At 40.1% G+C, this 10,273-nt stretch overlaps 1 protein-coding gene across 2 annotated transcripts; it reads right to left on the bottom strand.

The window, feature by feature from the left end:
• Window positions 1-1,770: 1,770 nt before the first annotated feature.
• Window positions 1,771-10,011, bottom strand: LOC124659569 (probable protein phosphatase 2C 5). Of its 2 annotated transcripts, none has more exons than XM_047197419.1 (11): window positions 9,689-10,011; window positions 9,473-9,601; window positions 8,548-8,650; window positions 8,290-8,403; window positions 4,366-4,445; window positions 4,210-4,263; window positions 2,985-3,101; window positions 2,800-2,854; window positions 2,661-2,693; window positions 2,501-2,547; window positions 1,771-2,047 (listed from the first exon to the last, which is right to left on the bottom strand). In XM_047197419.1, exons 1-11 carry the CDS (start codon window positions 9,994-9,996, stop codon window positions 1,921-1,923), a joined length of 1,167 nt encoding a protein of 388 aa, XP_047053375.1. In that variant the 5' UTR covers window positions 9,997-10,011; the 3' UTR covers window positions 1,771-1,920. The 2 variants fall into 2 exon arrangements, with proteins under 2 accessions (XP_047053375.1, XP_047053376.1); XM_047197420.1 differs by having other exon boundaries at window positions 8,290-8,400.
• Between the last annotated feature and the right edge of the window lie 262 nt (window positions 10,012-10,273).

The following is a 10,273-nucleotide window of genomic DNA, read 5'->3' as shown; positions in this document are numbered from 1 at the left end:
AACCTTCGAGATCTACTTGCCCTCTACTTCCGACTAAAATCCTAGTCTACAATCTGTAGGCATTGATAAGTTAATCCCTTGTCACCTGGGGCTCTGATACCATGTTAAGCTTCATGCACTAGCGACTTGAACCAAAAGTCCGAACTTATGGAAAGGGCTAGGCAATCTACTTTATACACGACAACAAAGGTTAGGAATCGCTTTTCTCATACATAGTGCATGGTCTAAGTTGACTATAGATGACATGTCACTTGGCTTATAGCCAGCAACTGACTCTACTATTGAACTTGTCACTCATAACTAAAGCTAGCCATAGTGGGTAATATTCTATAATAGTATCTTCCATATGATACTTATATATAATATTATCTCGATAATGCATGATATCAGAGTAGTAGTATAGTCCTAGTAAATTTATTGATTTGTAGAATCTCAATACAAAATTATATAGAACAATTACTTGACATTAAATTTTCTACTAATGTGCGCTATGCTACAGAATCCACCTATGATACTCTAATCTTTTTCTTAATTAATTAGTTGCTACATAAACATTTTTGTAGGTCTAGGATGCATGATACTAGCAGTAATGTAAGCCTAGGTTTCAATGCACAGAAGGGATATGGTATTTGAATGAAAAAATTCTACATTTTATAGATGAGCCTAGGAAACTGAAAGGGAAGGGATTGTTTACATCATCAGATATATTAGCGGTACATTAAATTCGGCCGCTAAAAAAGAATGCCTAGTATGGTACGAACAAAGAAAGCCTACGAAGCAAATACTTCAAAAGATACCAACAGCAAAACTAGCTAGGTATTCGTTAAAAGAAGTACTATATGCATCACACATTTAGGGATCAATCAATAATACAATAAGATGACTAGAATTCCAAGTTAGCTTTAGAGTGACTCCCATACCTTTTACAACAGCTAAAGATCAATTGTGATTTTCATAATTCAAAGACCATAGTATAATTCATGTAAACTTAAATGTAATTTGAATTTAGTATTGCATATCTTAAGACGAGATTGGTGGTAGAACAATCTTTGAGATATTATTGATACCACGAATTATGTCACGCGTTTCCATCGTCAATTATGTGGACACATAAAGTGAAACACACAATTGTGGATGTGGGTACAAAAACACATATACTTTGGTCAACAATATATACCAAACTAAGGGTATACAATCTTAAAACATATATTTCGCCAATTGCTCGTCAAAATTTAAACCATCCTTATCATAACAATTATTTAAGGACAAAGCAATAGTACACAAATAATTAAAAGTATCAACTGTCTACATTTCTCCAGCAAAATACAGCTAAATTGTTTACCATAACAAAACCTTTAAAGCTTAAATTAACTTTCCTAAATCAAAGGATATAATATGGTTGATGTAAACTCTAATACTGCAGTCTTTTATCAATTTGTTTCGCCCAACATGCTAAACTGCATTAGATTTCTAATTTGTTTTTGAATTTTTATGAAAGAGACTATTGGTATTTTTCCCATCGGATATTAGTGTGACATGACTTCTAAAATACATTAAAATGAAAAAACAGATGATTAAGATGTTACCACCATCGGTCATAAGTGCTGTTAAAATGGCATATTAACATGAATTTCCCTTCAGCAATGTGACAAAATGTTTCTGGGTTGGCTTGTTAAATTTAAGTTTTTTTATCCCTGAACGAAGCAGTTGCTAAAAAAAGTCAGACTTATCAGTCCCAGGTCCTTAATGAACTCAGTTATCATACAGCAGTTGCAGAAACATACATTTTTTCTTCTTTTCAGTCCAGATACTGTTGAACAGTTTAATTATCCTATAAATTAACCCTATGAGCCCATACATATTTGCAGCTGGAGCAGGAGTAATGCTATACGCACTGTACAAATCTGAACTGAACTAGGCCTATTGCAGGGTAAGAAGTGATGAAATCCAGATTCCTAGTGACACAGCCCCTACAGTTGCAACTGCTTGACTTAGCTCCAAGAACACGTTTGGCCTTGGAACGGGCAACTCCTTCCAGTTTGTCCTTCTGCCAGGATAAAAGCTACAAATTAGGAATATAAGTGTAATGGACGACATGATGAACTAGGCATGAAAGACCACAAAGTACAAAATGGGCATAATCCTTTTCTTCCTACAGATGAAGGAAAAAACATCTTCCTGCCTCTGCATCATGAAGCAATTTTTTTCCTGACCAAAATGCACACGATGTAATAACGCGGTCGAAGAACTGGTAAAGGCAGACCTCTGATTAAGGTCCTTTTTTGCAATTATATGAGTGATTCCTAGGACTAACTGCACATTAAAGTTAGGATCGAACCCAAGCTGTCTGGCCCAGCATCTATGCTAAGCCAGTAAGCTCCTAGGTGGTATCGTTTTTTCAATTTTTCCTCCAATTTCTACACCAGGCATATCATTCATGCACAGTAAGCTGCAACACAGTTCATAACAAACTCCAGACCAAAAGTTTGAGAATCAGTACCCCAAGTCAGCTATGACTATGCTAATGTTGTCTTGTGACCGTTGATCCTGCAATCGAAAATAATAGAAAGGAAATTATAACATATTTTATTGTAATAAGGTTTAATGAACACCAAATATAAAGGTGGATAAGAAGATATAAAGGTGGGAAACAACAATACCAGAGCTTTCTCCCCAAGCGCCTCACAGGCCCTCTACACAACCAAATGCGAAATAAGCAAGCATACAAAATGTACTGTAAGAGGAGTGTAAGAGGCACATAGTGAGTGTCATTTATTTAAGCAGATATAGACTGCATACCTGGACATCTCCATGTTGACGGAGTTGATCTCTGACAAAAGCTACTGCTTCAGTGCTGCACAATACAGTTAGCTATAAATGTCACAATGTTGAACAGATAGCTGAAGTGTCAGGCGAGATGGAAAACATGACCAACTTAAGGTTGTACAACTAAAACATGAAGACCAAAAAAATCATGGATTTACCTTTTAATGTAATCCCAAAGGCCATCAGTTGCTACCAAAACAAATTCCACATCCGGTCCAAGCTCCACCAGAGATACATCAGGTGAAGAGATTATTAGATCCCCTTTAAATTTTATTCTGTACATAAGAGATTGGATAATTAAAAAACATGCCTATCATATTATCATGTACCAAAAGTGATGTAACCCACAGTAGTATCATCTTCGGCGACATGACATTTCATGGCAAGACTTACGTTTTGAAACTATAATATTTGTCATCAAACATAGTGTTGTTATCTATCTAATTCTTTTGAAGAATATGAAGTTACACAATTGGGCGTGTCAATTACTTATCATACAAGACATCTCATACTGTACAGCAGCAGCAGTAGCAACTAAAAGACATGCATGGAAATTGGATAAGCATTAAATGCATGGTAATAAGAAGATAATTACTGAGAGTATACAATTTAGGATATTCAAATCCCTGATCTAATATTCTTTTTGCAGAAAATCACTGATCTAATATGTGGTGATCATGAGATGACCATTCCAATTACAACAAGAACTGCAGGTGCAAATAAAATATTTTATCAGATGCAAATAAATATGTTTCAGCATAAAGCTTACTTTCCCTAGTACAACCAATCATTTTTGGTCCGACAAACAATGAACTATTATAAGATCTCAAGCAAGGGTACTTAGCATAATTACCACAAGCAACGGACTGTGAAGAATGAGCCATTACATATTCATGATAGAAGCAAAAAACCAATCTGAGTAAATCACCAAAATAAACATCCACCAGGAAACAATAAAAAGGGAGCACAGTTATAATTGTTAACAGTGTATGAAAAATGGAAGGTCATCGGAAAGTAGCAGTGCTATATAGCTAAGGATTAAACTGCTAATTAACAACCACTAGCAAGCATAGTTCTGAGGTTTTGCACACATATTCTGCTCAAAAGAGTTGTTCGCAGTTAACTGAAGAGGAAAACACACCGAACACAAATGACCTACTAACTTCACAATAAAAAGTCTGCGTGCATCAATCGATGCAGAGGCCAGGGGCATGCCTCCTTTTCAGAAACAAAAGTAACACAAATGACCTTATTTTTTATTTAGAAAAGCCTGACTTGGTTCTTTTGAGAGTTCAGACATATCTTGAGATACAAAAAACAAAGAAGTGAAATCACATGCAGCTATGAAAATAAAATAAAGCACAGATGTATTGGGCGCTTTACCTTGAGATGAATTTTTCAGTCCATCTTCCTTCTTTAACTCCTTTTACCAGCATCCTGCATAACACCATGAGATTTTAAGTATAGTAGAGGATTATAGGGAATAATTACCAAAGGATTCTTTAATGCGTGTAGGGAGCAGGGAGTACAAAGACGAACTCATTCTTCCGTGTCTTAAATCTTATGTCTCCAAAAGCTCGAGATACCGAAATGTCTCCACATATGCGTCCATCGAGAATCTACAAAAGTAATGTTCAAATTGTTAAAACAAGACTCACCACAGGAGTGAGACCAATATGTTCATCAGGCACTGAACAGACAGAGCTCAGGTTATGACACGAAACAAAGTATCCTACATAAACCTAACTATTTTACGGGACGCAAATGAAAAACATGGCGAGTTTCTTACAGAAACAGTGGGACTTAATCAATAATCATTAACTTAGAACGTGAAGGCACTCTGTGCCGTACATACGGAATAGATATAAGGGGCACATTTACAAGAGGGGCCAAATTATATCACTATTTTTGTTGGAATATCAAGGACACGCATAGGCAAGTTGTATCCAATGGAAGAAGTAGAATTTTATAAAAGAAAGCATGCTGTCATACAATGACATGATTTGCCGGTGACCAAACCAGTGGCAACTAGGCTTTGTTAGCCGTGTGGTCCATCTATCGTAGACATAACTTCTTCACAAAGGCTTTTATGGGAAAAAAAAACCCTTCTTGATAAAGTACCTCAAGCTTGTAGTGTACTACCAAACCACAAAATGCAGGAGGTTCCTGATGAGGGACAGTATATAAAATAAAATAAAAATAAAACATAAGTAATATCCAGTACTAGCTTCTACACACTTCCACTATATTCTAGGTAATATGGTCCTCTAGTTATGTGTGTTGTAGTGGTTTCCAGAGTATTCTAGTATAAGTTGTAACTAGGATATTTGTAGTTCTTTCCCTAACTTATGTAGTGTTCTCTAGAACACTCTAGTTGTAAGTAGAGCTAAGTAGTGAAGGCTCATGCAGCCTATAAATAGAGGTCCAACCTCTACCTATGTAACCAGACTATGTACCATCTACCTATCAATAAAAGAACTTTCTGTTCTTCTTTTAAGATCTTGGATTAGATCTTGTGTTGAGAGTTTGGATTGAACTCTTGACAGCCCCCGCCCCTAGAGCGATATCTAGCTTACGCCCCTAGAGCGATATCTAGCGCAGCACGTTGAAGCGGTTCCTTCAACATTTGTGCTGTCCACATTGTAGCAACACGGTGGAGCTGTTCCTCCACAACCTTGTGCTGCTTCAGGTGGTATCAGAGCCTTGCTGATCCGATCCAGCTGTTGGTCTCCTCATTGAGAGCTGCACCAAGCAATGGAGGAATTGGGGAAAAGAGTGGATGTTGTAGATCAACAAATTCAAGCGCTCCGTGAAGACCTTAACCGCAGATTTGATCAGCTAGTTGAGATGGTAAGGGTGTTCCTTCTGTTGCCAATGAAGAATCATCAAAGGAGGCAGATGATAGGCGTCGAAGAATGGGAGGTCGTATTGAAGCAAAAACACCTCATTCACGTGTTGTTGAGCGTACTTCAAGGAGGGCAATGTATGCTGAAGCTTCCGAAGGTGACGAATATGACGAGGGCCTTGAAGAACCTGATCTCCATACATATCCGAGAGTACACAGCTCTACATATGCGAGGGATACATACAAGGTGAGAGCTGAGATCCCCACTTTTAATGGAAATGTTGATATTGAGGGGTGCCTTGATTGGTTGTATGAGGTGGAGACTTTCTTTGAGGTTATGGATATTCCGGAAGATCGTAGAGTTTCTTTGGTTGCATACAAGCTAAAAGGAGGAGCTGGTGCATGGTGGCATCGCCTTCAAGAAGATCGCAGGCTAAGAGGAGAACCTCGTGTGAGATCTTGGCGGCAGATGAAGAATCTTTTGAAAGGGAGATTTTTGCCTGCAGATTACGATCAGATCCTATTTATCCAGTTTCAGAATTGTGCTCAAGGAAATAGGACCGTTTCAGAATACACAGAGGAGTTCCTAAGGCTACAAGTGAGGTGCCACCTTGGTGAAACTGAAGATCAATAAGTTGCAAGGTACATCAATGGTCTCAATGATGCTATCCAGGATCGTTTGATGATGCAGCAAATTTGGTCCCTTGATCAAGCACAAGCTCTAGCATTAAAGGCAGAGATTGGTAAAGGCAAGAAAGGCAAGTAAGGCTCCATATTCTCATATGGAAGACTCATCTCGGAGTCACTCCCACAGAATGGAAGAAGTGACCACTCAACCCGATGCAAAAGAAACTGTCCCAAAGCAAGCCGGAGGTAAGAGTAGGGCAAAGCCTGTGATAAAATGCTATAAATGTGGTGAAGAGGGACATGTATCTAGCAATTGCGCATTGAGGAAATTTGTCAACACAACAATCCATGATGGCAAAGGTGGCGAAGGATATGAATCTGAAGATGTAGAAGGACAAGATATTTGTGAAGAAGAGGGAGAAGAGGTGGTATGCGTGATTCAGCGGCCCTTGTGCTTCACACCGCAGCCCGACAACACACAACAAAAGAAAATATTTGAGAGCAAATGCACGGTGAATGGCAAGGTATGCAAATTAGTGATTGATAGTTGCAGTTGTGAAAATCTTATCTCTCAGAATTTGGTGAACCATTTAAAGCTTGAGACATATGATCATCCAAACCCCTACACTATTGGGTGGATCAAGAAAGGAGTGAATATGAGGGTCACCAAACAATGCAACTTGCCACTCTCTTTGGGCAAGCACTATCACGCAAATGTGTTATGTGATGTTGTTGATATGGATGCCATCCATGTTCTTCTTGGGAGACCTTGGCAATATGATGTGAATACAACACACAAAGGGAAGGAAAATTCTTACTCTTTCACTTGGAACAAGCGGAAGATCATCATTCTACCAAATCAATCAAATCGTAATAGCTCCAAGGAGAATGAGAAAAGTGACCGCAAACGGAGGCTAAAATCATTCCGGGTTGGTGATAAGGTGATGGTATACCTCCGGAAAGAAGGACCGCCATTAGACATCAAAGAGAAACTTAGATGGTGGAAATACGGACCCTTCTCTGTTCTAAGGAAGATAAATGATAATGCCTACATGATAGATCTTCCAGCTGAGATGGGAATATCCAACATATTCAACGTGGCAGACTTGGCTCTTTATCATCCAGAACAAGCACTCTATAAAGATAACTCGAGGACGAGTTCTAAACAACCAGGGGAGAATGATGAGGGACAGTATATAAAATAAAATAAAAATAAAACATAAGTAATATCCAGTACTAGCTTCTACACACTTCCACTATATTCTAGGTAATATGGTCCTCTAGTTATGTGCGTTGTAGTGGTTTCCAGAGTATTCTAGTATAAGTTGTAACTAGGATATTTGTAGTTCTCTCCCTAACTTATGTAGTGTTCTCTAGAACACTCTAGTTGTAAGTAGAGCTAAGTAGTGAAGGCTCATGCTGCCTATAAATAGAGGTCCAACCTCTACCTATGTAACCAGACTATGTACCATCTACCTATCAATAAAAGAACTTTCTGTTCTTCTTTTAAGATCTTGGATTAGATCTTGTGTTGAGAGTTTGGATTGAACTCTTGACAGCCCCCGCCCCTAGAGCGATATCTAGCTTACGCCCCTAGAGCGATATCTAGCGCAGCACGTTGAAGCGGTTCCTTCAACATTTGTGCTGTCCACATTGTAGCAACACGGTGGAGCTGTTCCTCCACAACCTTGTGCTGCTTCAGTTCCTAGATGTGCTAGATCTTCCGTATGACATCTGTGTTGATTGTTACCCATATTTGGAAAACAGATCGCACTTTATATGAAAAAATAAACATGTTTATTTGCATATGAGAGCAAAGATCTAAGAAATGTCATGGTAAGTGGCCCATATTAACAGAACATTGTGGTACTTCTGAAGATACAAAAACAGTAGTTCAACAGAGGATGGGAGACTTGAGCTTCCACTATGTAACAATAAAAACAGTAGTCCAAGTGAGGAAATTCAGCGGAATCATGGAAGAGAAAACACACCCATCCACCTGCTGCTCTAATCCGCTTGACCTCTTCAAGGGATGTTTTGTTGTTCCCATACGGACGGTGAAAGTTTGTCAGAGATTGAGGTCTTCCGCCACAGGATACGACCTGCTAATCAATATCATCGACCATCTTATCATCACCAAGAAAAAATCCACACACTTAACCATCAATCTAGAGTTCAGTTTCAATGTCACGGCGCTAAACCTGATAACAAGATGATAAATATGTAGAGGGAGGAGGAAGTGCTACTACCAAGCAGGAGTCACCAATGTGTGAGACAACAAGGACATCGTTCCTCAGAAACAAGGCCGTGGCTGTGGCCCCAGAGTCGTCTTCCTTGTCCATTTGCTCAAGCCTGCGAAGAAGCAATAACACAGCACGGAAGCTGTCAAAACTCAAAGCATCCATAGCTAGTATAAGCAGTGAGTAAGAAATGAGAGAAATCCCTACATGCCACTGATAAGTAGCTCAATACCCTCTATACCACAGACAAATAGCGTATTCCCTACATGCCACTGGTTAACGGCTTTGAATCCCTTCAATGTCATTGTGTTAACCTCTCGATAGAAAACCTCCGTTAAGAAACATAAAATATGTCTCTTTTCCCGATAATATAGAAAAATACATCCGACGAAAAATCATTGCTCAAAGAATGAAAAAAAATCCGGTACGAACAAACATGGCATAGCATGTGCAAGTCCAAGTGGCGTATAGAGAATTAGTGTATACCGCATTATAATGTGCAATACAGGAGCAAAATGATCTTCTCATACATAATAGAGCCTGCACTGACATGCAATTTATAGAATGGCATGAAGGAGACTCAAAACATTTTTTACGCATAGGGCTAGAGTATTATCCAGTGGTATCTAGGCAATAAGCCTATTTTTGTCATACTCCTACTTGGTAATATAGTGAATTGAGCATGTAGCATGCTGGGAAGTGGGATTCTCTAAAAGTCTCGGTATAGTGGACTGGTCAAAAATGATCTTTTCATACATAATGGAAGAAATTCATGGGATGGCATGAAGGGAACTCGAAACATTTTTTAAAGCATAGAACTATTATCGAGTGGTATGTACTTAGGCAATAATTAAGCCTCTTTGAATGAGCATGTGGCATGCTGGGAAATTGGGATTCTCTCAATTAAATGGGGTAAACGAAATCCTATCCTGACCAGGTGGAGAGGTTGGCGTCCACAGTGGCAAAGGCACGCCTGATCGATTCCGTGATGACTTCAAGATTCTTGGTATTAAGCACCGCGCCACCATCCAACGCGGCCGCGCATTCCTTGTACAACTCGTCCCTGCAGCACCAAGAAAAATCCGGGTCAAGTGGCCGTGAAGCCTGAGAAATTGCAGCGCAAAGAAGGAGGTGATGGGCGCGTGCTTGCCTGAGGAACTGGACGGTGGAGAAACCGGCGTGGCCGTCGAGGACCGCGGCGAAGGAGAAGCCGTGGAGGAGGGATTCGGGACGGAGGACGACCTCGTCCTCCATCTCCTCGCGGGCGCCCTGCAGCTTGGCGCTTCCCCACCGGATGGCATCCAGCCCCGACGAGGACTGAGAGCCCGCCGCGACGCTGCCCGCCGCTGTCGCTTGGCACCGCGCAGCGGACGCGGCAGCCCGGCCACAGCACCGGAGAGCGCCGGCGGAGTGGGAGGCGAGCGGCAGCCGCGGCACACGCGGGCTCAGCAACGCCATACTAGTGGTGTGATTTTTTCTCTTTCTCGGGATATTTATTCGATAATTCCTCGCGTTTGATTTTCTCTCTTGGAGTTTGGAGGGATAAGAGGCGAGTGTTCCACTAGTGGTTCCACTTCCACTGGAATATATACCAGGTCACGTCGCTCGCTGCTAAATCTTTTCTTTCTATAAAGCTCCACGACAATATAAACAAACAAATTAATAGATAAAACTTGTAGTAATCAGACTTTTTTTTTAACAAAGGGTGGTGTCGGACGCCAAATTTCATTCAGCT

The sequence above is a fragment of the Lolium rigidum genome, chromosome 6, assembly GCF_022539505.1.
Source record: "Lolium rigidum isolate FL_2022 chromosome 6, APGP_CSIRO_Lrig_0.1, whole genome shotgun sequence".
Classification (NCBI taxonomy): domain Eukaryota; kingdom Viridiplantae; phylum Streptophyta; class Magnoliopsida; order Poales; family Poaceae; genus Lolium; species Lolium rigidum.
This window is presented reverse-complemented; position numbering and strand designations above follow the sequence as displayed.